This window comes from Hippocampus zosterae, chromosome 9 (assembly GCF_025434085.1).
Source record: "Hippocampus zosterae strain Florida chromosome 9, ASM2543408v3, whole genome shotgun sequence".
NCBI classification, from domain to species: Eukaryota; Metazoa; Chordata; class Actinopteri; order Syngnathiformes; family Syngnathidae; genus Hippocampus; species Hippocampus zosterae.
Window position 1 is genome coordinate 11,875,913 of NC_067459.1, and position 27,705 is coordinate 11,903,617.

The 27,705-nt window shown below is 39.7% G+C and overlaps 2 protein-coding genes across 3 annotated transcripts in view; both read right to left on the reverse strand.

The window, feature by feature from the left end:
* The window catches only part of hemk1 (HemK methyltransferase family member 1), a 140,078-nt gene extending 127,749 nt beyond the window's left edge, over window positions 1-12,329 (reverse strand). The window contains exon 1 of the mRNA XM_052076920.1: window positions 12,316-12,329. The gene's annotated coding sequence lies outside the window, so the exon portion shown is untranslated. The remainder of the gene's footprint in view (window positions 1-12,315) is intronic.
* On the reverse strand, window positions 342-25,432 carry nckap1l (NCK associated protein 1 like). 2 transcript variants are annotated; one of them, XM_052076905.1, is made up of 31 exons: window positions 25,225-25,431; window positions 23,943-24,053; window positions 23,765-23,857; window positions 23,273-23,329; window positions 21,868-22,010; window positions 21,689-21,779; window positions 20,380-20,517; window positions 18,811-18,859; window positions 18,538-18,694; window positions 18,007-18,063; window positions 17,838-17,934; window positions 17,052-17,161; window positions 16,814-16,946; window positions 16,654-16,735; window positions 15,941-15,999; window positions 14,828-14,973; window positions 14,623-14,755; window positions 14,361-14,480; window positions 14,151-14,287; window positions 13,813-13,944; window positions 12,746-12,964; window positions 12,337-12,467; window positions 11,050-11,147; window positions 10,022-10,115; window positions 9,673-9,755; window positions 8,592-8,672; window positions 6,838-6,931; window positions 6,627-6,743; window positions 2,342-2,451; window positions 1,611-1,691; window positions 342-679 (listed from the first exon to the last, which is right to left on the reverse strand). In XM_052076905.1, the coding sequence occupies exons 1-31, from the start codon at window positions 25,312-25,314 to the stop codon at window positions 563-565; spliced, it is 3,360 nt and encodes a 1,119-aa protein (XP_051932865.1). In that variant the 5' UTR covers window positions 25,315-25,431; the 3' UTR covers window positions 342-562. The 2 variants fall into 2 exon arrangements, with proteins under 2 accessions (XP_051932865.1, XP_051932866.1); XM_052076906.1 differs by lacking the exons at window positions 342-679; window positions 1,611-1,691; window positions 2,342-2,451 and adding an exon at window positions 6,212-6,548 and having other exon boundaries at window positions 25,225-25,432.
* Between the last annotated feature and the right edge of the window lie 2,273 nt (window positions 25,433-27,705).

The following is a 27,705-nucleotide window of genomic DNA, read 5'->3' on the forward strand; positions in this document are numbered from 1 at the left end:
CTCATTCATTATCTGAAGCGCTTATTTCTCATGAGGGTTCCGGGTGTGCTGGAGCCTATCCCAGCTGACTTTGGGCAAACAAAATATTTATTCCTAAAGAAACTAATAAACACATCCGGGTAAATTTATTTAAAAATGCATACAAACTGATTTTTACATTGTGTAAAATATTACTATACTAACATGATTTGCTGATAATATTTACTATTTAGTGTCTGCAATAAAACTCAAGTCATTTTAATTGGGTGAAATTGGGCGAAAGGGAGTAGGCGGTAGGACGGCTAGAAACAGATGAGGAACACATGTTGACTTGGGGCCCACGACAAGAAAAACAAACTAAATATAATTAAGACCTTTATTCATGGAAAGTTTGCAAGAATAATACACACGGGCATCAGCGACTTTCCAGTCTGAAAAGTGCAGCGTTTGCAGTGAGAACTTGTAACAGACTTCCACCTGAACGACCAGAGGATTTAGTATGGACATTTCGCAAGAAGGTGAACAAAATCGTAAATCATTTTAAACGTATTTAGAATAAGTGCTGGGGAATGTCGGTATGTTTTCACCCGAGGGTGATGATAATGGACTTGTAGACTTCTCTGTAGGCATTCCGGAGCAGAACGTACGGGAAGCATCTTTCCAGCATGTCTTGGCTCAAGAACGCAGACTCCTCCACAATCTAAATAATACAGTTGATGAATCCCAAGTGAGAATGTTAGCAAGGATTAGCCTAATTTCCAATATGCTGAATTGCTTGGTTTGGTTACGTTTGCTGATCTAGTTTATTTTATTTTTCTTGTGTTTACACACAGTTAATGCATTTACGACATAAAATTAAGGGGAAAAGCTGTATTTAATCCTCCAAATGCCACAAAAATAAGTATTGACATGAATTTTGTGACATTATCAAATTTGATCCATTCAATGAAAAAAATGATTAAATTATACAAATTAAATGTAAATTTACAAACTTTATTAAGTACCATGTTTGGAAACCTATAGTAAAATATATAATATATGCTGTATATTTTGCCCAGTTTTAAATCTTAGGTACATGTAGAACGTAAAATTAAGGAAACATATTTTGTCATTAATAATTACATACAATTGAAAACACATTGGAGTCGATTTATGAAAAAAACAACGATGGAATCCATTACATTAAACTAAACATTAGTTTCTTTTTTGAAGCAACTTAAACGGCTACCCTCAGCGAAACTGTAATTTTTCATGATCATACAATTGATTTTTGCCGAATTTCATTGCGCTTACATCACATGTATTTTACATAATCTAAACAGGTTAGTCAACCACGAGTAATGTTGCATTTTTGCCAAAACAAATTCCTTCAAAATTTAAGTGAAATCATTTAATATTATGAATAAATGAAATTACCAATAACAGAACAGAACCATAGTGCTTAATGGAAACTGCACTCTTTAAGTTTGTAAACAGTCAAATACACGTAATTTTATTTTCTGCTAATTGGTCAATGTTTCATCATCAGAATTGAAGCCCGAGCAGGAAGTGGAGTCAAATTGAGATTGATCCACGTAATTAGCATTCCAAACTGTACCGCAAAGCATTTAATGGAAATGGTGTGAGTTTACCATGTGCAGGAGAAGGTAGATGGACTCTCTGTTTTTGCTCTCCACGTTTTGTCCCATCTGAAGCAGGGCAGAGGATGCCAGCTGTGCGCGTAGAAGGCAAAGAAACATGCACATTTAAGCACAAAAAGTTGTTAATTTGCTGACTGATTTTGAACAATCATCCACAAAATGGCTGCGGTTTAATTCCAAATGCAGCTATGTTATTGCTCTTGCCTCTACCGAGCATAATTTCAAACCAATCATCTGAAAAATCCAAGAGATAATCCAAGTTCACCTGTAAAGCAAGAACTCACTTGATTTTTGAACCGTCAGCCACAAAATGGCTGTGGTTCAACTTCAAACGCGGCATGTTGTTCCTCTCGTCTGTACCGATCACAATTTGGAAGCAATCTTCTGAAATGTTCAGGGGATTATTGATGACCTCGTTCCAAGTAGGATCCCAGATGATTGAGTCAAAGCAAGGGCTCAGTTGATTTTGCATGATCAATCAGCCACAAAATGGCAGACCCCATCTTTCTTAAAACTATCGGAATACTCGCAGTCTTCCCAAAGCAAGATTAATCTTGATTTTGAGTCAAACCGAGAACCAGTTTGTCCAAACCAGTCTGCTGGAAAGTGCCCGGGGATTATTTAGGACTTCATCGATCCCAACCCCGCCGGATAATTTGTGATTGGTTTCAAAAGCTAAAATGGAAATGAAAAACCCTGGAAAGGTTTCGTGGAGCACTCACCAGGAGAAACTCTTTGAGGTGCTGCTCTATGTTCTTGTTCTGCACCGTCAACATGGCGGAGGCTACCTGGTTGATGGCCAGCGCCAAACAGTGGATGTTGTTGTTGTGACCTGATGGAAACAAACATGCAATGAACAACACACACAAAAGTCAGTGTTGATTATACAAGAGTGTGGGTGAGTGCATGAGTGAATCGTGAGCGTGCGAGTGCGTGACGTACAGTCAGCGGAACCCGAAAGAGGATGTTTTTGTACGCCGTCAATTAGCGCGGCTTTGTTAACCAGCCGTTAAGTTTAAGAGGGAGCATTCCTCCTTCATTTCCTCGATCGCTTTTGGAGCTCGTCAATGGAAAGTGGAGGCAAAGTAGATAACATGGCGCGCTTTGATAACACCATTACCGCGGACTCTGCGGCGAATACTTTGGGGTCCAGACACGCCAGCAGCGACTGTGTCAATGCACGTCAGTAAACAAAAAGTCTCAACACAAACACGTGTTTCGCATTAGCCCCAGACATACTTGAGAGCGGAAAGTATGACACGCCTGCTGTTCTCAGGGTGAGATGCCTTGTTTACGCACGCACTCCAGGACGCGATGTTAGGTGCACTCGAATATTCAAGTCAGTGACCCGGTGGAAAGTTGAGTCTTATTAAGAGGAGGGCAACAAGGTGGTATTTGAAAAAAAACTGTAATTTCCAATTTCTTTCTTTCTTTTTTTTAAATTTTATTTATTTTTTGCTCATTTAACCCTTTCGAGGACAGTGGTGACTCACAGTGGACAGCATACCGTGTTATCAGGTTACAGGGTGCACGAAAGAGTTGAGTTGAATTTTGAAGGAAATACTCAATGTGAGAAAAAAGTGCTTGTGCTACGACAGGGGTGCCCATTAGGTAGATCCTGATCTACCGGTAGATCTAAGACAGGTCCCAAGTAGATCCGAGGAGTGTCGAGAAGAAAAAAAACAAACAACCATTTGTGTGTCTTTGTACATGTTAGTAATATATTTTTTTGTGTTAATATACACTGCACACTAATCAGTCTCATTTTCACTAAAAAAATATTTAAAAAATAAAATAAAGCAGGTAAATCTTAAATGCGTGTGTGTGTGTGTGTGCGTGCGCGCGCCGGTAAGGGTAGATCCCGTGAGGTTAGTTGATCGAAAAGTAGATCTTCGATCCAAAAAGTTTGGGCACCTCTGTGCTACGAGAATAAAGCTGCCTTTTTACCAAAAAACAAAAACAAACAAAAAAAAAATCGGAATATTGTCATAAGCATTCATGTCACTCGATTAAAGTTGTACTAAAATACAATTGAAATTAAGATAAATACATTTCAGAGAAAATCCCCCAAATCTTCAGAGTTAACATTACATCTTTTCCTCGGGAGGATTTTACAATTAGTTGAACCCTCCAACAAAAAAGAAAAGTACTACTGATAGTCAATCAAAGTTGTATTTTTAATAGAATGAAGTGGTGATGTTAAATCGGGAATAAAACATTTATTTATTTATTTTTGCAAGAATAAATATTTACAAGTGACACTGTTAAGAGAAGTCGTAACATGACAAAAACATTCGTAAGAACAAAATTGTAACGTTATTACTAAATTATCAGAATAGTACAAGAATAAATGGGAGTTGTAAATAAATTATGGGAATATTTAACGAAATGTTCATTTTTAAGTGGGCAGAAGTTTGTCATTTTCCCTTTCTTATATTGCTACAGCACCCAGTTAAAAATGTTGTTTAAAAAAATTTTTTTTTCATTAATTAGGGAAAAGACGTAATTTTCCCATTTCTATGGACCTAAATAATATAACTGAGCATTTTTAAAACCAAATGTTAATTTTTTGAATAGGGGCTGATGTCGGAAGATTCCTCTTACGTCTTCATTCGACACAGCTATTATGTTCAAGGGAGTAGGATGAAGTAAAAAACTTATCTAGTCCTACCCCGTTATGTGTTTATATCTACTAAATCATTTTTATATCAATCAGAAAAGAAAAAGTAAGAAGAAGTCTCCGTTAAGGCTCATACTTTACCCTTAACCGTGATATTTTTACAACATTTGGTTTGCATCGGGATTATATACATCCACACCCTGGCACTCTTGTGTCAATTTTCTCTTGTATTCATAATGGATATTTCAATACCTTTCTCTATTTATCAACTTAGTTCTGATTTATCATTATATTTAATGTTTAGAATTTATCATTTTAGCTCTGATTGATGTAGGTTGTTTGTACTATTTTTTTGAATTTGTTTTTGAACTCAGCAAGCAATTTACTCATTTTCAGGTCCGTTTCGTGATTATTCCACAGATTAACACCGTTGCTAGATACACTTCTTTGCTTGATGTTTGTTCTTGTTTTGGGTTTTTTGAATAAGTTGGTACCTCTTAATTCATAGTTGCTTTCTCGAATTTCGAAAAACTTTGAATGTCTTGGCAAAGCAGGTTATTGTGTGCTTTGTACATTAATTGGGCGATTTTAAAGTCAACCAGGTCATAAAATTTCATTGTATTTAATTTGATAAATAGTGGATTTGTGGGTTCCGTATATTTTGATCTATTAATAATTCGAATTGCTTTTTTTTGTAGTTTGAGAATAGGGAGTGTGTTTGTTTTGCAGGCATTTTCCCATATTTCCACACAGTAGGTCATATATGGTAATAATAATGAAGTGTATAATGTGTACAAAGATCTCTTATTTAGCACTTCCTTGGTTTTGTAGAGGATGCCTACGGTCTTGGCTATTTTTCTTTTTACGTTATCGATATGTGGTTTCCAACATAGTTTTGAGTCTATTACTAATCCGAGAAACTTGGTTTCATATGCTCTTTCTCTTTCAATTGAGTTTCCCATAATTTAGCTTGGTGTTTGATTGGTCTTGTGCCAAAAACAATTAACTTCGATTTTTTCAGGTTAAGTGACAATTTATTTCTGTCAAACCAGTTTTTTAATTTGTTTAATCCGTTTTCTACGGTTGTCAGGAGCTGTTTCAGATTTATTCCAGAACAGTAGAAAGTTGTATCATCAGCAAATAGGACACATTTAAATTGTTTTGAGACCTTGCAGATATAATTTATGTATAAGATGAATAGTTTTGGACCAAGCACTGACCCCTGAGGAACTCCGTGAGTGATTTTCAGTTGATTCGTTTTTTTATTGTTGAGTTGCACATACTGATATGTTTTCTAAATAACATTTAATCCATTTATAAGCTACACCTCTAATGCCATATAATTCTAGTTTTTTCAATAATATACTGTGATCTATTGTGTCAAAAGCTTTTTTTAGATCTAGGAAAACCCCAACAGTAAATTCTTTGTTGTCTATATTAATGGCTATTGCTTCTACAAACTCCATAACTGCCATTGAGGTGGTCCGTTTTTCCCTGAAGCCATATTGATTCTCACTTAACAGCGCATGCTTTTGTATAAAGCTATCAAGTCTGCGAGAAAATAGTTTTTCTAATATTTTTGAAAATTGTGGGAGTAGTGATATTGGTCTATAATTTGTAAACATATGTCTTTCTCCACTTTTATAGATAACTTTAGCAATTTTCATTTTTGATGGAAAGATACCAGCTTTGAATGACAGGTTGCATATTTGCGTGAAAGGTCGCACTACATATTTTATAATCTGCTTGATTATTGTCATATCAATATTAAAGCAATCAGTTGACTTTTTATTTTTAAAAGTTTTTATAATATTTGATACTTCTTCTTGTTTTACAGCAGTAAGGAACATCGTGGAGGAGTTTTTTTCGACGCATCTATCTATTTCAAACAAGTTTGTTGGAACAGGAATTTTTTTTGCTAGGTTACTGCCGATGTTGACAAAATACTCATTAAATTCAGTTGCTATACGTAGCTAAATAATGTAACTGAGATGATTGTTTTTTTTTAACACAATGTCCATTCTCAAGTAGGAAACGCCTATAATTTTACCTTTCATTTACACAGCTAAAAAAAACGATTTTTCATTTCTTTCCCTGAAATGTTAATTTATAAGTGTGGGAGAAAAGTCCTAATTTTGCCCTTGCTATGTAGCTAAATAACAGGACCCTACCTCTGGGATATTATTCTCCCCTTACCTTTAGCATGGTGGTTACTGGTACGTTATTATCACATCGGCTGTCAAGAATTTAATTCCTGGCTGAAGTGTGACGATGCGGCTCAATTTATTGAATGTATTGGTTCACGGTGGCTGATGAATGTCAGGTTGAGGGTTGTGTGAACACTTGATCTTGTCAGGGAGTCACGATTAAATGTAACAAACGCGCACCTCCGTGCTCTTGGCTGTAGCAAGAGTTGGGATCCAGGGCCAAACTCGGCAGGGACACTGCGATGAAGACCAGCAGCAAGCACGACAGCTTGTACTCCTCTTCGATGGACATGTTATCTATATATGTGTGTAATATTGTATTTAGAAAATATTCATGAGTTCAAACACTATTTTTGGGCATCATAACGACAACGTATATTTTTACGGTCACCTGTATGCATGCTTCTGATAGCGGAGACGAGCACCGGATCCACGTCGCAGCTCATTCCTGCAGCGGACGCCATTTCGAACACGCTAAGCGTCACCTGGAAACATGTTCAGCCAGAGATTCTCCAAGTGTGATATGGGTGTCACCAGTAGAGTAAAGAATAATTGCCAAAGTACGGTTCAGTGTATCTAACTTTGATGTTAAATATCATTGCATGTAATCTTGAAGAGCAGTTTGGTTTTGAACATTCATTTTGGTACAATTTTTACTACGCTCGTGATTTTGAATGTCAGTCATGATGGTGGTAACAGAGCTGAATAGTTTCCTTTGATGTGGTACTTGGTGTATAAAGTTTAAGAACCATTACGATAATACATTCCACAATTCAGATCAACTCTGACACATGAAACTAAAAGGCTTCACAACAGGCCACGTGACATCACTCTTTGTACTGGTGGCCGGAGTGTCTACAGGGCGGTTTAACATATGCACTAAATACAGTCAAACCCTCCTACTCGTGGTTCATTTTGACCAAATTTCACTGATTCACATTTTGTTTTCTGTGGAAGCACAACTATTCGCGGAAAACGTCACCATCCACATTTTAATGAGCATTAACTCACAACATGACTGGACCAAAGAAAGATTATTGCACGGTATTAATTAGTCATTTAGAATAGGTTACATAGCACGACGGAGTTTTATTTGGAAAAGAAAAAAATCTGGTTAATTAGTGTATGTGTAAAAAAATGAGTGGATCAACATTATCTACTTCCAAGAGAGAAATAATTTTTAAAAATTGAAGTGAGAAAAAAAGTGATATTACATGATAACAGACATATTTATACATGATTAAAGCTGTACTGCTATGAAACAAAAGTCAACGTTTTGTGACTATAAAAATCATCAAAGGTCCCGCTCGTCTTACTTTCAACAGGAGGAAGTTGTAATGCCACGAGAAAGGGTTATCGTGTTCTGAGATTAGAGTCAAATGTTCACGAGAATATAGTCAAAACATAACAACGAAAAGGTCGCAATTTTCCAAGATTAAAGGACGATGTGCACATTTCACATTGTTCATCTTTTAATTGGAACCGTACTGAGCGCACTGGATTTCTCACAATAAACTAAACAAGGAGAAGCAAATGTTTGATTAAAGCAAACTGAAGGGTGACTGTCGGTATTGCCCTACTTGCACTGACATGGTGTTTCCGCTGATGTGGTCTCTCTCACGGCAGGAGGAGGGTGGTGGGACGCGGCGGGGAGGGGGGCTGCTGACGTCTTTGGGGTTATCCTGGTCTGAGCTGTGGCACGGCTGTCATGCCTCACTCAGGGGCCAGACGTAAGCAAAACGGGGGATTGCGGGGGGGTGGCGTGGGCCTTGTCGTGTCATGTTCACATAAGAGTGCTCCACCGGGAGATAAAGAATTTAATTTGGTGGGTAACTGCAGGCACACATTTGCCCCACCCCCTCAACCCCTCTTTAACTCATTCAGTACCAGCCAATTCTGGACAAGTCTGAAAAGACGTTTAAAAACGTCTTTGGGAGTGAATGCGTTAACGTCCACACTGTCCTCTCATTTCAACAAACACACCACACGCTTTCTGCTACATGTTGAACCTTTTGATTAAATTCCCCGTAGGGTGTCATGTAACTACACAGCGATAAATGTCAAGACATGGTACGCATGTATCCACTTGGAATCGTTTCCATGAGGTAACATAATGTGACACGTTGTACTCGTACTGGTTGGTACCTTGATGTCCGTGTCAGGAGAGACGCAGTCCTTCAAGCATTCGATGGGCCCCATCAGGAAAGGGCAATGCTTCTCCAACACCTGTATTGTGTGTGGGTGACACATTCAGAATCCAAAGTTAGTGAAATAAATGTTCTTTATTCATTTATTTCATATATATTTATATTAACAACAGTAAAAATAAAAATAACAACAATAATAATAATAATAATAATTAAATTATGTGGAAAACAATTGTAAATAGCTCTGCGATTTATCCATTTTGTATTTATATTGCACTTAATTGAACGGTGTTTGTTTTTTTTCTTCTTTCTACCCACATTCTTGCTGCTGGAGGCTGTAAATTTCCCCAGTGTGGGACAAATAGAGGATACCTTATCTTATCATATATATATATATACATACAAGAAATGAAGTCAAACATACTTGAACATGGACATAAAATGTTCTTTTATTAAAAAAAAGAAAAATAACTGCTTTTGACCGGCGGCCACTTCAGGTTTTACCCTGCCCCAGCACGCCCACGACCCAAGTGAGGATCAACAGGTCATTGAATGAATGAAGAGGATCAAGCGGCTCGGAAGATGAATGAATGAATGAATGATAAATACTGTTAGAACAAATATAAATTCCATCATTTTATTAAAACCCTAATATAAGGAAACGGAAATTTTCAGAATCCGTATGATATGTGCGATACGGCCATCTATGTAAGATTCACCACAAAATCCGTATGAACTATGGCTAAACCGTATGAGTTGACAGGTATGAATATGTTCTATTTTATAATTTAAAATAATTTACTTATTTTGAAAAATATTAAATACCAAGTAATATTACAAATTCATAAAATAATATATTTTTTTAAAGCAGCAGGAACGAAAGTGGGGTCTTCCACAAGTTCATATATAAAATTTATGTAAAATACAACTGCATAACAATATTTTAAATTCTAAATAAAATCAATTAGTTGATTTAACAAATAATATAAATTACATTATTTTTCTCACTGGATAGACATATTTAGCACTTCCACATGATATTTTCAAAAAACAAACAAAAACATCTTTTGAAAAAGCACCTCTTTGAGGCAGTCCTGCGCCATTGATCTGAAGGACAGGATCACTCCGATGATGGTCATCCTCTTCAGCAGGCTGTCTCCTCCTGGTGGTATTGGGAGACACCGTGGCAAACTTGATTTTGGAAGCAGCATGTGACTCATTTCCCGGGATTCTCGCCATCCGCTCAGTTCCATGTAAACACATTTATATTTGTGGCCACGAGGCAGCTTCATTTAGTACAAATGCACTTCAGCCTTTGCAATGTTGTCCTTGTTCCCCAGTTCAGAAAGGAATGCTTTTGAGTTTGCGGTGAACCCGCTTTGAGTCGGCGATGTGTCCCAAAACCCTTTGTCGCACCAAATCGCTCACCTGTCAGCCTCTTCTTGAGATTGGCCATCTCCTCCACCTCCTCAAAGTTGTTCCTCATCTGCACCAGGACGTCCATGTTCTCCATCACCAGTTTCTAATGGCAGTAACATCATTAATATGTTGCATACAACATTTATTCTAGTAATAGAAATAATAGGAGCTAAAAGTGAAAAAAGTAAAAGTACTACTACTACTACTACTACTACTACTACTGCTACTCCTATTAATAATTACAATAATAATAATAATAATAATAATAATCCCCTCAGTGAATTGTCACTTTACTGGGGTGGAGTAGTTTGTGTGTCCTAATAATCCCAATTCATGCCCCGGGAAGAGTTGACAGAAGTGGCTGGGGAGAAGGAAGTCTGTGCTTCCCTCCAAATGCTGTAATAGATACATTTTTTAAAATGTAATATTCTGTATATTTATCATCAAAATTACCAGCAATAATCATAGTCGTATCGTTATTCTTGGCAGAGCATACAACACTACTCACAGGCATATGTTCTTTATCCTCTGAAAAACTCATCTTACTTGAACTTCGTTGTGATGGTCTTCTGTGTTTCATCCTCAAATTTACCGATATGTGTTGCGTATACATGCATTATTTTAAGATCACACTATTGAGTGCTAATTTTCTGAGAAAGGTATGTTGCATTTTTTTTGGGGAGATGTTTTTTCAGACTTCTGAATGTATGGATGGCATTTCCATTCATTTCAATTGGGGAAAATTATGTAGCACCACTGTAGTTTTAGAACTGTTTCGCAGTGTATGTTGTGTAGACGTTAGTGTCAGGTCTACAAATCGTTCACATGTTTTTTTCAAAAATCTATACTAATGTGAGTCCATACACGTGTCCATTATTTGTTTACAAATTATTGACCGAACTTGTTGAAAATGAAAATGGTTTGCTGTCTATGCCATGCATGTTGTTTTTGGAGTCTCCTGAAAAGTGATGATTTTGGAGCGACAAGGATTCCGCCCGACACCAGCCCTATGTGTTACAATGATTTCATTTCGGTACCTTGAGCTCACTGATTTGCGAGGTGATGTGCCACATGAGGTTCTCGCTCAGGAACTTGAGGCCGTAGGGGCCCAGCAGCTCGGCCAGCGCTCGCAGCTCTGTTTGCAACATCATCTTGGTATCACATTCACATCACGACGTACCAATATAGATATTTGACAAAAGAACTTGTGTGTGTTTAACATTGGGGGTGGTAGTTCGTGGACAATGAAGTGCCAATGAATCACATGAGGTAGGCGTGTACAGTATTGTAAGCACTGAAATATACACGTAGTGAGCAGGAGTCTGTTCTATGTGTGCATAGCTCAGTGTGTGTGTGAGAGAGAGAGAGAGAGAGATGGTTGTTAATAGAGAGGTCATCCACTCCTGCAAGGCAGCTTAGAGGGGTTCTGCAATAGTTGAGTGGGTGCTAGTGTATATCATTTAGAAAGTAGGAGGTGGTTACTTTGTGGGTGAGCAGCTCTAAGTCTTCAAAACGGACTGCTGGATCATCCCCAATCTATCGCTATTCACCTCATCAATTTCTCTTTAATATAATTGCGTGCATGTTGAAGGTCTTCAATGTGTTTTGATGGGGTTACAGTTCATGGTGGGGTATTTCAGTTTGCTTTTATTTATATACCGGTTTGTACTGCATGTTCTACATACTTCATGGCTGCAATTTGTATTGTTTTATGGTGAGAGGCGTAGCCAGAAATTTTTCAGTGGCCAGGGTTACAAAACCTCGAACTGAGACTGAGTATGTGTATTTCCGCGTGCTCGTGGCCTCTTCTGTAAGTGAGAAGTCATCGTTTATCATACCACCCACAGTTAGGGTTTTATGAAATAAAATGCACACATGTCCAGAGGTGTGCCCAATACACTTTTAATACAAGCAGGATATAAAAAGCAACATTTTGCTGAGCTTAATTTACTAATTAATACCATTTTATCTGTCATTTCTTTCCTTTTGTGTACTCTCATGGTCTACTTCTCTCTATCTAAACTAGCGGCCAATCAGAGTGATCAATTGTCAATTAAATTGTGAAAAAGACTTAGACTTATATCATTGTGACAATTGTTTTGTTTTCTACCGTTTCCACTTTTATTGTAACCATTACAACTAAGCCACAGTGTTGAAGTATCAAGTCAAGTACAACTTTATTGTCAAATAAAGTTGTTGTGTTGCCTAAAACCTAAAAAAAAACATGACAAATGTGGTCCAGTTCCTCATTTGTATTTGCGTTTTGGAATTGGCGTTAGTCACCGTACGCAAGGATAGAGTTGCACATTGTTTGCGGGGCTAACCTGATATGTCTGAGAACTCTTCTGCTTGGAAGGCGGGATCGTTCTCAGATATTTGATTGACAAAACACTGCATGGCCGGAGAGTGCACAACCAGCGAGTTGCTGGCCAGACGGAGCAGACTCTCCAGGTACCTGCGGTGTGCGGACCAACATGAAGAACAATGAAACAATCAGTTAACAATTAAATAACGTACATTTTGTAGTCTTTTTTTGGGGGGGGGGGGCGGACAAAATTCAGAGGTACATTATCAAAAGAGCAAAACTTCACACGCCGCAGTGTTGACTGCTGATGCTTTTCGACAATAGAAATCCAATAAATATACCGCTAAAATGTAAGAGATGAAGAAGATGCTTTTCAGTTGATGTATGTGACTGAGCGGCTACGCTTTAATTGTCACGTTTGGACGTACCAGGTGGTGTAGAGGTTGGTGATCGTAGGCGCCCCTCGGGAGTCGAGAGGCTGCGTCTGCTGCAGCAGGACGCTCTTCAGCAGCCGCACCACATCCACGTTGACGTAGTTGGGGAGGCTCTGCAGGCTGGCGCCGTACGACCTCACACCAGCCACAAGTTCAGAGGGCCGAGCGATCTCCTGTGTGCTCTGGTTGTAATTGGCCATTCTCACGATGATCCTGGACAAACGCGTTCAACATTGAGCACCCCGTGAGGGCGCACGCATTGTAGTGTAACAAGTCTCAAATGGGCCGCGGAGGCATTAGCATGATGTGATTTTTGTTTGACTCTTTGACCTACGAAAAAAAAAATGCATGAAAAAAATGACTTTGACACTTCAGTCTATTTTATTCGCAATTTTTTTAATTGATGAAAAAGTTTACTCTTATTTAATTAACATTTTTCTTGCAGAGTTCAAAAAAACAACTATTTTGAGGGAAAAACTGATTTTTCCTGAATTTTATTTTGTCAAATATCGGCACATTTTTCTGATAAATTCAGCCTACTGCTACAAAGTAGTTTCTCCCTCCCCCCAAAAATATATATATATACAGTATATTTTTTTCTAGCAAAATTACAGTTATATTCTCATAATACAATCCCCCCCCCTCCCAGCCCTTTTCATTCTATCCCATATGACTTTATCTCTTATCCCTTTTTGACCGGCCTAGTTTGATTTGGGGTCTCTTTAAGCTAGAGGTGCACATCACAGTGAGCGTTCTGTTACTCAAGAGTGCTAATTTTAGGGTGACGGGGGAGATATTCATCAGCTCAAAGGAGGGAGATTAAGCAGAGCGTGCGCACATGAAAAACATTAGGTTGCCCTGGTACCAGACCCTAATCTAAATAACATTTGGCACAGGAATGACGCAAAACAAAGTAGTGACTTGTGACTTGACTGATTGTCTCCAAATGACTGCACGGAGATACAGTAGTTTAAACATGCAGGACACATCAAATCCCATTCAAATTCAGTAAGGGTCACTTAAGCAAACCTTTCCCCACCCCCCTTCCCAACTCGCCCTACTCGGAGAGGCGTGCTTCCAGATGAGACGAGAGGAACTCGGTGGGAACGACGATGTGCTCGTAGACCAGGATGTTGCTGCACAGGCTGTAGGAGGAGCAGATCTCGGTCAGCATCAGATGCATCTTGTCCATGCTAGGGGAGACGGAACGAGAAGATGCAAGTGTTTAGGACAAATACTCGGATGTCAATCAATAGCCGCTCGGTTCACCGCAACGTTTAAGTCGTGCCCCTGTCACAATCACGAAAGATGGGAATAGTTTGGGAAGAAAATGTCATCGTAGGTCGACATTAAAAGTACTTTGTGTGGTAAAGTGGAGCCAGTTAAGAGAAAATCTGACTTGGTTGTTATGGTGCGGTCCTTTCGCAGACTTTCGGCTCCCGGATTTTCCTTCTGGACTTCTTTCTTGGGCGCGGCTTTCTTTTGCTTCCTGTGGCGAGCGGCGCTGATAGCTTCAGAAAACTGTTTGGGCAGCAACTAGAGGGTGGAGGGGGTTGTATTTATTATCCGGAGTATATCATACATGACTCTATTTGTATGGAACTTCGACCTGGTCATTGAGGTTGCGCTGCTCAGCGCAAATCTCCAACATGATAGTGCTGGTTTGCTTGGCAATCTGCTCTAGGAAGGTCACACACAAGCGTAGACTCCTTTTCGCTACGGCCTCCTCCTGGGCAAAAAAATACAAAACAGGGTATTTTGTAAATATTGTTGAATCGACAAATTTTTACACTGTTTCACCTCAACAAATTTGAGGAAGTCAAGAGTTCATCTGTCGCTTAATTGGTGCAGTTGATAAAGTGAACACTGACCTCTTCAGGGCACAGAGGGTGTCCACACCAGTGAAAACTGGAGCAGACAGAAGGGAAGGCCATGAGGTATCTCTTCATAGTCATCTCATCGATGCTCTGGCAAAACATCTTCTCAAAGAGTCGCGGGTAGAAACTATTCAATGGATCAACGCTCACAGTTAAGAGTCGAAAAGTAAACAACTGATTAAGAAACACGAAAACTGACCAGAGAATTGACACGTCCGCCGTTTCCCGCAGGAGTTCTTCTGTAGCGTCCACCATCTTGGTGTGAAACTGGATCATGTTCATCACCTTGGCCAAGTCCGGGTAGTCCTTGATCGGCAGAGGGGCCTTGTTCACACTGGTGTAAGCCTACGACATGAAAAAAGACGTCTGCTCATGCGCCTGTGATGCCATCATACTGTAAGTTATAAGGTACTCACAAAAAGTTGAGGATATTTTGATTTGATGGGTGACCATAAAATGCTTTTCTCCAACAACAAGTCGAATGGTGAAATTCCCGTTTGATCCGTGAATCGATTAAAACATTTCTAAGGCTGTCCATTTCACTCCACTGTGACTCTTCCAGTCTCTCTGTATCTCTTGCAACTTGCCAAACCTTTTTAATCACTTGTGCAAAGTTGATCTTGTGTCAGATGTCGTCTTGGTCTGCCAATTGTCAAAATCGGAGCTGTCTGATTATACCAATTATAACTGAAACGGGAATAGGATTCATCCAATAATGGATCAAATGCATCCTGTGAATTTTGCAGTTCAGCAGGTCGTCAGAGGAGTGTTTCCCAACTGTTTTTTAAATTTGTGTAACAAACGTGTTTTCAAGGCAATATCATTTATTTTTAGGTTTAATTTGAGTTCATCCGAGGAGGCAAGATAAAATGATATTAACCCTTTCAGGGACAGCGTCTACTACAGTAGACATCTTATCATGTTATCAGGTCACAGGGCGCATGAAATGGATAATATAATAATCCTTTAGGTTCAATTTATGGAAAATTATCAACCACTGCAATGGCAGCTAATGGGGATCCCACAACAAAAATAAACAATCATCCCGTATGAGTGAGCTACGGGTTTGACGAAATGGTTTGGGCGGACACATTCTACACTACAAAGGTTGGGAACCACTGTGTTCGAAAACAGCAAGTTATGCAAATAGTCCTGAAACATGAAACAATTGGACATGTTTCGCGAAGTCAAATTAAGTTCACCTGTAAGGTTAAAGTGCATTTAGGGTTTTGTCATGAAATTTCAACCAAAAGCACAATACCGTACTCCGAACTTTATGTGAGTAGGTAGTGTGCAGTATGTTTGTGCATACCTGCAATCTCAGCCAGTCCAATCTCAAAGCCCTGAAATCGAACTCCTCTTTGCTCTCCACTGCAAACACACAAATGAAAATCATCAGAGGGATCCAAAATGCAGCTGACCATCCATCCATCCATCCATTTTCGAATGAGCTTGTCCTCGCGAGGGTCATGGGCGCGCCGGGGACTATCCCAGCCCTCATTGGGCAGTAGGCGGGTGACACCCTGAACTGGTTGCCAGGCAATCGCAGGGCACATATAGACGAAGAATCATTCGCACCCACAGTCACACTCTAGGGGCAATTTAAAGCGTTCCATGAATGTGGGAGGCAAACACCACAGAGGAAGACCGCAGCCGGAATCGAACTCTGCACCTCTGCACTGTGAGGCGGACATGCTAACTAGTCGTCCACCGTTCACCCTGCAGCTGACCAACCTCTGCCAATTGAAGAATTGCATTCCAAAATAATAATAATAATTGGTATTTGTATGGTGAATTGGCGCCCCCTTGTGGAGTCCACCAGTTACATTTGACTGACCTCAGCACTGTAAGCATTAATCACACAATGGGGGCGGGGGGTTCAGAGGCCATAGTCTTACATAGACTATATGGCATCAAGGAAGGCCAGAAGGCAATACATTTGAAATTAGTTCAGAATGTAAACCCTCATAGGGGGGCTCAAGTCAAGTTGCCATTCAAGCGAAGACTATCACTGACGGTAGTGACCTTGTTTCACTGAGAGCACAGAAAGGGTCGAAACAAAAGAACTCAGCAGAACCGATTCCTCTTCTGGACACACGTGCATGTTCTGTGGACAACAGTGACAATGAGGACGGTTACAGACGAAGCACTGAGTAGAAATGCTACGCTGTGTACGTTCAAGTACCTGTATTGTGTCATTGAGAACCAAGGCATCAAACTGAGCCAGGTACTGGATGTGGTAACGCTGCACAACGTAGTGGTACTTTCTTATAAGTTCTTTCAGTTTCTCCATGTGGAAGAGCAGCTCTGCCATCTGACTTGAAACACAACACATGGCCCTTCATTTTAAACATTGCTCCAAATCCAGTCCACTGAAAACAATTGTTTGCGAGCAATGTCAGTTGAAGTTTGGAACTACTTACTTGTCAATATAGTCCTCGGGTGTTTTTATTTTGGGCATGTTTTCAGAGTGTCGTATGAGCCACTGGACCTCATCACGGGAGAAGGAGAGGGCCATGAAGACAAACAGAGCCTTGGGGGAGATTCAGTCAACACACAAGACAGTAAAATAAGAGGAAATGCTGTCGTTTAAAAAAAAAATCTTTGAACGGTTTGGACAATTCAGCGCTTCCAAGTTTTTTGAAAACAGTTGGGCAAAAGCATGAATGAGTCCCAGCATAATGTCATCATCCGTCCCTTCTTTCCATCCCCCTCTCTGTCCTTGAACTTGAAAAAAAATCTGACTTTTAACATCATCAGACACTTTAAGGCACATGTGTCAAGGTCCAGGGGACAGATCTGGCCCACCACCTCATTTTATGTGGCCCGCGAAAGCAAATCAAGCATGTCAAGTTCTATGATGCTTGCTAAAGTCTGAACCAAAATGTCAAGTTGTCAAATGTAATCCACAATAACAGTCATTATAATTGACTTCTGAATGTAAAACTAGTGATCCATCAATTTGTTGTGCGCTGTGTATGTAATATGTGGAGGTGATTAAACATTTATATGGTTTCCCAAAATTCGCAACGGCCCTTCTAGGGAAACCATAACTATAATGTGGCCCGCGACAAAAAGAGTTTGACACCCCTGCTTTAAAGGATGACCTAGAAAATATAGAAATACATCATGAGGTGAATACAAATATTTTGTGATCATTGGACAAAAAGGCCAAACGAAAACCTGATCCTGAGTCAGATGTGTCTTACCTTTGGCCCCAGCAGTCCTGGTTCATCCTCCAGAACTGTTACCAACTCCTTCAAGGCTCCTCGGAGAAAGTGTCTTCTCTCACGATGCAGAGCCCCGCTGTTAAGAACACAGTTCTAAAGTAACGAGCCATATTGTTGGACAAGACCGGCACAAAATGACGTGTCCTACCTGTTGGCTATGGCGTAATCGCGGCACTCCTTAATGTCTGCGACTCGCTTGCCATATCTGATCAAGACGTAATTACTTGAAACAATCACACCATTGATCTCTGCGAGATTCACTATACAGCCGCGCATAGAGAGATAAGTTTCATTTCTCCGTCATCTCATGCATAACTCACAACACTTAAATCACGTTCCCTACTCAAATGAATGGAAATGTCATTAATCCATTCCGGCAAACGTTTGTTGTGTGTTTAACAAGAAGAATAGCACCCTATAATAGTGTTCTTTATAAGAAGATATAGCAATGAACGTATTTCAATAGAATGTTGACGATGAAACACTTTCGGCCTCAATTTTTGCTTGAATTCAATGAGCATTGTTCTGCTCCTTCTGGTGTGCATGCCTTGGCCACCTGGTCCTTCAGTTAGGATATCTACTGTACATTCATGGGAGGATGGGGGTGGGGGGGGGGGGCGCAGCGAGTGTAGAGGAAGAACATAGCATTTCTATTAAGAAATAAAGGGGAGCTCCATACCCTTTGATGCTGTCAAAAAGGTCCTCCGAGACTTTGTGTATGCTGAACAGCTCGTCTCTGATGATGGTGACGTATAAGCTGCTCCGCAGAGCCATTTTCCATAGTTCCTGGGAGGATGGATTGCTATTCAGGCTGCTGTGGCACAAGAGGAAGCCGACTGGGGGACCAAAAAAATGACATGTTTAAAACAATCGCAATCCAAATGTTTTTTTTTTTTTTTTACAAAGAAAATGACAATAACTGGAGTTAGTCGTCAGTGGGATTAGGACTTACTGACGATCCAGCGCTCCATGACCTCCAAAGATAGATATTCACATGCCATCTATAGGATGGGAGAGCATCGGGTTTATTAACTTCCAACTGTGATCGATTACAATGGGCTTCCATGCAATAAAACCTGCATACAAAAGGGGAAGGTAACACCCGATTCTCCAGCTGTGTGCCATTTTGAGATTCAGTTCAATCTGGGTTCGTTCCACCCCAAGAGCAACTTTTGCCCACATTCTTCTCACCAGATATTTTCAGAAGTGTCTTGTTGTTGTATATAATCTAAAGATAAAGAGTTTCCTCAAGGTCCATGCCAGCAAGTAGTTCTTATACGAGAGAGGTCCCGACCTTCAGGGAACGAAACATCGCCTCAAAATAATGGTAACGGACAAACAGGATATAATGAGGTGTAAAGGAGGAGACATGCCCAGAGCGATAAATGGTGATGGGGTGGACAATTTTGGCATGATTTACATAAGTGGCGGAGAGAACTTTCAAAGGTGTGTAGCCGGGGACACAGTTTTTACTTACTTTATGTTGCTATTCATTTTTTCTCATCTTTGGGGAAAAAAAGGATACCCACAAACTAAACAAGTGTTATTTACTATGATTATTCTTTGATCATAGTAAATTGATCTAGTTGACTATGACTGATATTTACTTACAGGAACCACCAATCCTGCCTTCCTATCTACTTATGTACGGTATCTACTTGCCTACATTACCGACCTACAGGACTTACCGTATTGGCCCGAATATAAGACGGCCCTGATTATAAGACGACCCCCTCTTTTTCAAGACTCAAGTTTGAAAAAGGAATTTTTGAACACCAAATTAATTTTTGTACAGAAAATAATTGCAGTACATCTGAAACAAATGATTTTAACAATATATTTGAGAGAAAGCAAGCATTTATCCTCATTTAAATCTTAATGTCTGAACATTTACATATGTAAAACTAAAGTGCAATCACATTCGTAAATGAATGGCTTCTTGTTTTTGAAATGTAAATTACATCATAACTTCTCCTCAGCTGCCGGTTAACCGGGCCGATCTTCGACCCACTTTTCTCCAGATTGTCGCTATGTTTCTCCATTTTCTGTTATCTCTTCTATTATTTTCTTCTCTTTTCTTTTTTACCACTATTTTTTTTATTTCTCTTCTTCGTGCTACCGCTATTTTTATTTTTATTCTTCGTGACAGGGGTTCACTTTGGCCTGGGGAGTCAAGTTCAGCATTCACTTCAATGATATCTGGCCCCATCTAGCGTCGTGAATGGGTATAATGTCTAGACCCCGAATATAAGACGACCCCCACTTTTTCAGTGTTATTTCAATGCAAAAAAAAAACACCGTCTTCTATTCGGGCCAATACGGTATTTACCTTCTTGCAGTACTTTCCTAGTAACCTCGCTAAACCAACTACCGGTATCTGCTTACCTCCATATTCACTGTACTTACTCCGCTACCTTTCCACAGTGTCTACCTACCTGCCTACCAACTGTACCTACCAACCTTTCCAAACATCCATCCTTCTGGGAGCAAATAAATAGAAATCGATAGGTGACAGACTTACAGTGTCACAGCAGGCCGGGTCCAACATGGCGGTCGAAGCATTGAGCAGGCTGAGTAGCTGGGCACTCCGCCACTGCGCCACTGGCAGATTCCTCCGTGGGTAGATGATCCTCACAGACAGCAGAGCAGCCGTCACCGACTAGAGTCACAGACAAGACAATTATGAAACTACCAAAAAAAAGATGGCGGTACATTCCAGATGCACCTGTTATAGGTTAAAAAAAATTCTTGCCACTCTCACACACTCTTAACATATTAAAACACAACTTAGAAATAATTTCAAATGTATTTCAACACACACAAAAAAAGAATTCAAGTGTAAAATATATTGAAGATGCTTTATGTATTGTAGTGGCTGTGCGTTAGACGTGTGCCTTGAGGAGGCAGGGTCTGGTGGGCGGGGGCGTCTCACGTCGGCAGGTCTGCATGTGATTGTCTAGGCGTCAACTGTGGATTACACAAGCTGTGTGCACATTGTTTGTGTTTATTACTCTCCCAGAATTTAAGATTTGGCTGAAAAGTATGTGTGTGGGGTTTTTTTTTTTGGCCTCCTGCTTTTGTCGCTTCTCTCAGGTAATACATGTTGTCATTTATTGGTTCATAAATGAACCAAAAAATATAGAAAAAAATAGTGCATGCCACAATCACGTTTTATACCTACCAACTGGAATTCAAGCTACAAATCCACCCTAGAAATTGTCAACTTGGTAAACAAGGGTTGGAAAGTGGCACAATCGTAGTTTTATTTAAGATGTTAGGGATACACCTAATTTTAGAAGCACTATTATGCACTGCTCTTATTGTACTTTTGGCTATTATACAGTACCTGCATTTGATTTGTGGATGGTTGTTTTTACAATATTTTGGTTACACCATATTGGGTGCTTTTTTTTTTCAATTTAAATCTTGCACTCAAGAAATACATGATTTTTATTAAAAAAACAAAAACTAATACTAAAACAATTTCAAATAAAGCAAAACATTTCTGAAAAAAACCCTCAAACGTATAAGAGCTATCAAATCTACTCTGAAAACGAATTAAAATTGACTACATTTCACAAAATCAAAACTAACTCAAAGTGAAATAACAAAGATGAAACTCAAAAACCATGATAACTGAGCCCCGCTGCGAAAAGTGAAAATCTGTGCGTGATTGACACCTTCCCCTGAAAAGGTTTATAACTGACCACAGATGCCAAAGGATGACACTCCTTAACTCACCTCAACACAATGTCACAAATTGGTGCTAAATCAATACTATAATATTATACAGAACTTTGGCCTGAGCATGCTAAGACAGTGAGTGAAACCTTAGTATGAGGGCCAAACTCCTCAGTGAGCTTCTTCCAGGGATGCTCGTACTCCACAAACATTTGGCTGAGCCGCAGGTATGAGGGATCACTGTGGGATTCAATGAGGTGTGTGAGAAGAACACGAAGTGGGCGACGCTTTATGATCATGTCTCATTGTAAATATCAAATTGCCTCACCTGCTTCCTTTGGTCATTTCGTGAGCGCAGTTAAACATCCCCACAAGGGCCTTCTTCTCGTCGATGCGCGCAAGTGTGACGATAACCGAGGTGTACGTGATGATCAGGTCCAAGTAGCTCTTGGTGAAGTCAAAGTTGATGGCCTAAAATCCGAAATTTCAACGCATCTGTCAATCTAAAGTGGGGAGCACATTCCTAAAAACGGGCCAAATTAGAGTATTTTCTCTCCCTGCCAATCAAAGGTCAGAGGGCAGATTATCAGATGTCTGTAAATATTCAGAGTATTATCGGTAATTACCCTAAAGTCAAGCAGGTTGGAATTTAAACATAATTTTATGTACCGGTATATGTGGATACAATACATTGTTTAGATGAGCATGGACAAACGGTTTATCTTTAATGATGATTAAAGGTGTTCATGTGTAATGTCAACATAGTGACACATTTCCAGTCGGCCACACAAATATTTCCCCAATGACTTCCGTTCTAAGTTTAACATGCGCAGTAGTTCCTCTTCAAAGCAATAGGACCAAGTTGGGTCGCAACATTACAGCGCCTCGAGCGAGCCAACATTACATCTATGATCACAACACTTGAGAGATTTCAATAAAATCAAGAAGAAAAAAAAGCGTGTGTAGGTCCAGCCGACTCCATTTTGTCTGCTGGAATTATTTGAGTTACTACTTTATTTATGGTACCTCCAAAACAATGTTTAGGCTTCTTGGATAAATCAGACAGTCTTCATTATTTTAGAAGTGAGTGTTGTTACAGCTGTTTGTAACCAGATTGTTTGTTCGAAAGTGTGTGTGCTCATTTTGAACACTGCTATGAAAATGGGGGGGCACGTTTGTTGACTGATTCGCACGCCGGCCTCAGAGTGAGAGGCGCAGGGTTCGATTCCAGCTTGAGCCTTCCTGTGTGGAGTTTGCATGTTCACCTCGAGCTTGTGTGGGTTTTCTCCGGGTACTCCGCTTTCCTCCCGCATTCCAAATACGTGCATGGCCAATTTGGTCAATAGGAACACTCGCAATTGTTCTTAGGTGTGATTGTGAACGCGAATGGTCGTTCGTCTATGTGTATCCTGCGATTGGCTGGCAACCAGTACAGGGTGTCCCCCGTCTACTGCCCGAAGACAGCTAGGATGGCCTCCAGCACACCCGCGACCCTTGTGAGGATAAGCGGATTAGAAAATTGATGGATGGATGGATGCCATGAAAATGCGTCAGCAAGGGTGAATTACAAGGGTAGAATTGCCTTTCAAAATTCAAATGTCAATGTAATCAATCATTAGTCAAAACGATAATTTAATGACATTAATCATATTTACATTTCAAGTGTCATGCGTCACTGTGTAACTCTTCCCTTATCCGCTTAGAAAACAGTTGTGTCCTACAGTTGTACTTACAATATTGAAGAAGCACTGACTGGCATGGATGGTGTTTAATAACTCATAGACGTGGTCCTTGAATCAGACAAATATTGGAGAAGAATTTAATTAAAAGCAAGCGCGGATGCCAGCGAAGCAATAACACACACATCAGTTGTCACCGGTATCCTACGCACAACACCAGCCACGCAGATGATTTCATCACCCCAAAAAGAAATTGCACAAATTCATCACCAGGAGTGAATTCTAATCATAAATGCAGACGATGCCTCGACCTCCATCATGCAAATGTTTGCAAAGAGTGTGACAAAGTGCACCTAACTAAACCCCAATTTGAAAATCAACTATTTTCTATGTCATCTAAACCACTCTATATGCAAATGTAATCTCCCATAAAGACTATATGCAAGTTGATAGAGAGAAGGTAATAAAAATAAAATAAAAAAATAACATTGGTCTATGGCATTTTAAATACATTTGTGTAATTGTGTGAATTTAATTTGCAATTACCCGGAACTCTATGACGTCCAGAAAGGAGTCATAGTAGCTTGTTGTGGCTTCCATCACTTCAGACTTTTGTCGCTTGATGCTGGTCAGACTTTGCTATGATGAGACAATTGTCATTACTTAGGAGCAGAGTAATACAGTGTCATGTTCAGAAAAGACAACCGCACTGCGGAATACTTACAACGGTTCCGCGAAAGTCAATGTTAGGGAATTTCTTGGTGATGTATTTGATGGCAGGCTCCATGGTCTTGTCTGTCAAGATGGCTGGCCGCAGCTTGACATCTGCACAGATCTGCACCACAGCCGGGGGGTGGGGGGGAGCATTTGACTTTATTATCAATTTTCAGTTTTGTTAGACTTTTGTTGGTCTTATTTGAAGCTTCAAATAAAAGAAAGACAAAAGGCAATTTGTTTTCCAGAATGTTTTCTCGCCTTGCCTAAATGGCTACAGATCAAGTGGCGGCAATCAGAAAGATGGGAAATGAAATCTAAAAGTATATATTTTTTTAAATATAAAAGTGGACGCTATGACAAGTACGAATCATTTCCTCAAAATACATGTCAAATTTGCATGCATACTATATCTCATGACTGGTTAGCACTTTCTGCCTTACAGTTTTACTGTATCTCATCTCAACTCCAGCTCTGCCTGTGTGGAATTTACACGTTCTCCCTATACTTGCGTATTTTTATTTTCTGGGATACCCTAACTTCCTCCCAAAATCCGAAAGGCTGCATATTTATTTCATTGAAGACTTCATCGTCAATAGTTGTGCGTGTTTGCTTGTCTTGTGTGTGCCCTGCAATTGACTGGGGACAATTCAAGGGTGCACCCCACCTCTCTCTCACCAAAAGTCTTTAAAAAATGTGTCCATATACAGGAAGTGAATGTGAGTGTGATTGGTTGTACAGTGCAATTAACTGGTGACCACTCCAGGGGTGTTTCCCACTTTTTTTGCCGACAGTCAGCTGGGGTAGACTCCAGCTCACCTGTGATTCCACTAGAAAATGGGTGGAGGGATCTCATTTATTGGCTATTGTTGTTTGACAGTTTCAGACTAACTGAAAATGGTAATGACTGACAGCTCGGGCCCACTTCCTGGTTGCACTTCCTCTTTGGTTGAGTGCAGTGGGGGAAGACGGCAAGTACGCAAATGGCAACAAGCGACAGATACTTTAGTTTACCTCAGTAGTGTGGTCAGATTTCAGAAGCTTCTAAAGTCACAAAACAATTTTTTGGTGATCCCCTTGAGAGTTCAACGCACACAATTATTTACTTTTGACCTCATGTACCAATGATTTTTTCCCCTGTATAATCTGTTATGCAAAATGTAAATACATAATGTGCATTATGTAATTCGGTCATAAATTGATTTAACATGCATGTCTGAATATATTGTGAATGTGACTCAAGTTCCGTATTTCTTGTCTTTGGTTCAAACTCTTCTTAGTTCTGCGCTCACCTTCTTGATGTAATTCATGCGTATCAGCACCCCGTTGCCCCTCCCATTAAGGATGGTGAGCTTTTCTGCCAGTTTCTGATGGTTCTCCATGGTCCTTCCCAGTTTGACCGTTAAATCCGCTGAAGCGTCAGCCTCCGGTACACAGGCCCTCGAAAACAGCCGAGAGCACCCGAGGCGTCACCCCTGCCGATGGGTCACATGGGGCTTGTGGTTGTGGGTGGAGCTTGAACTTGTTGGGGGTGAGTTTGTTACAATCATCCGTATGATGAAAGGATGTGTCAACAAGTAGATATGAGTAGAAATACGAAGAGAGGAAATACATGAAGGTACCTTGTCATGACTTCTATCTTGACTAGTCCGTATGGTCATATTAATACAATTTCCATAATAATGAGAATGTAATCCATTTTATTTTAATGTCCTTTAACAGAGGTGTGAATATGTGAGTGGTTGTTCGTCTATGTTTGCCCTGCGATTGGCTGGCAACCGGTTCAGGGTGTACCCCAATTGCTGCCCGAAGACAGCTTGGACAGGCTCCAGCACGGCCGCCACTCTCGTGAGGATAAGCTCATTTGAAAATGGATGAATGGATTGATGGATGTCTCTTAACAGGATGATGTCATACATGTTTAAAGCATAATTTCTCAAGAGCATAAAATAAAATCTTAAAGCATAAAATCTTTCTGATATTTTCTTTGCATCTGAAGTAAGACTTCTGCCACATTTTTATTTGCATCAAACCACATATTAGGCCTCCATCTTTTTTTTTTTTTAACAACAAAGTCAAACCTAAACAAAGTTATTTGTATTTATTTGTACCTGTAATGTATGACATATACACTTGTTCGTTTTTTTCGTGGACATCATAGTTATTCCAAAGTTATCAAGTTATTCCAAAACCCTAAAGTAACACAATACTGTATAAAATAAAATGTACAAATACATTTTTACATACACGGTAAAATACAATAAAGTACAATTAATAAAAATAAAGCAAATAATACGAATTGTTATTGTCATTATTATGATAAATATTTGTTACTTTGTATTTGTACATTTTTTTCATTGAATCCATAACACAGAAAACATCTAAAATCTTTATTCTGCCACAAGGTGGGGTAATTTGACAACTTAAAATGACTAAAGTGGTAAATGCAATATTGTATGACAGTATGTCTCAAGTGAATGAACACAACTTTGCTTTGAAATTATAAGCCACAAGAGGTTTTGTTTATTAAGAGAGAGACACACACATAGAGAGAGCGAGAGAGAGAGCGAGGGATCATGTGATGCCACCCTCTCACCCGAGTGGCGATTTTGAGCTACTGATCCTTTTGTTTGAGGAGAGGAAGAGGCAATGCTATCCAAAGGTAGGCCCAAAACAACTATAAACCGACAAAGCAACTCATTGACAACACAAACAGTGCATTGCTATGATTTAACAAGTGCCAACATAAAATAATATGCAACGTGCACTGGATTAAAGTCTTTGGGAACTGCTGGCATGTTTCGGCCAATGGTGCTTTCGGCCTCAATGCCCGTCTTAAAAATAAGATGGAAAGAGTTTGAACAATAACTGGAACATCAATTTGTAAATACTCAAGCAAAACCTGACAAACACATTTCCTTACTAGTCAGACACAGCATCTACAACATATCGAACAAGTACAAACGTATCACTGGTATGATTTTTAGCTGGTGGATGCTTCTTTCAAAATATATAAAGCAAAGTCAGACTACCAGATAAATATCGTTCTATGTCTTGGATCGAGCGAGATATCACATTACAAGACCAGACATTGCGTATTTGTGGGCTTCTGTCAAGATTCAGTCTGTCGCAGGTCCGTTGGGGAGGCGGGACAGGCAGCTGTCAAAGTCATGTCAGCGGAGGCTTTATATGCATGTGCGTCGTTTCTATGTTCATAAAAGGCAGGGGGAAAAAAGAGAGAATGGACCCATTGCTCAATGGTCAAGTGAAGGTGGTAATGACTGTTCTTTTCTCCATAAACAACATGAGTTGACAAAGATGTTTAATACACCACGTTTGCTAATTAGCTATTACCTTGATACATATACTTCCCTATCCTCTCCTTTTGTTCAAGTCGCTTTTTACCATATTGTGATTGTGTGCGCCATGTCCAATCTCTCATTATAAATAGGAATGCATTGTCTTCCTATTGGTCAGTCTCGAAGAACCAATTGGCGGATGACAGCGGACACTGGTGTCAAACTCAAGGCTCGGGGGCCAGGTTTGGCCTGCCACTTTATTTTATGTGGCCCGCGGAAGCAACTCGTCAACATCTACTTTGATGAATCTTGCTAAAATGTCTCCCAGAATTTCAAAATATCATCGATCGTATCGTAGAAATAATAATGCACAGATATATTGCAAGCGTTTTTGGTTTGTATTTGTTTTTGTTTCGTTTTTTGCCAACCCCCTTTTTAAAACAACTTGCACAATAGTTGAACTAACTACTATCC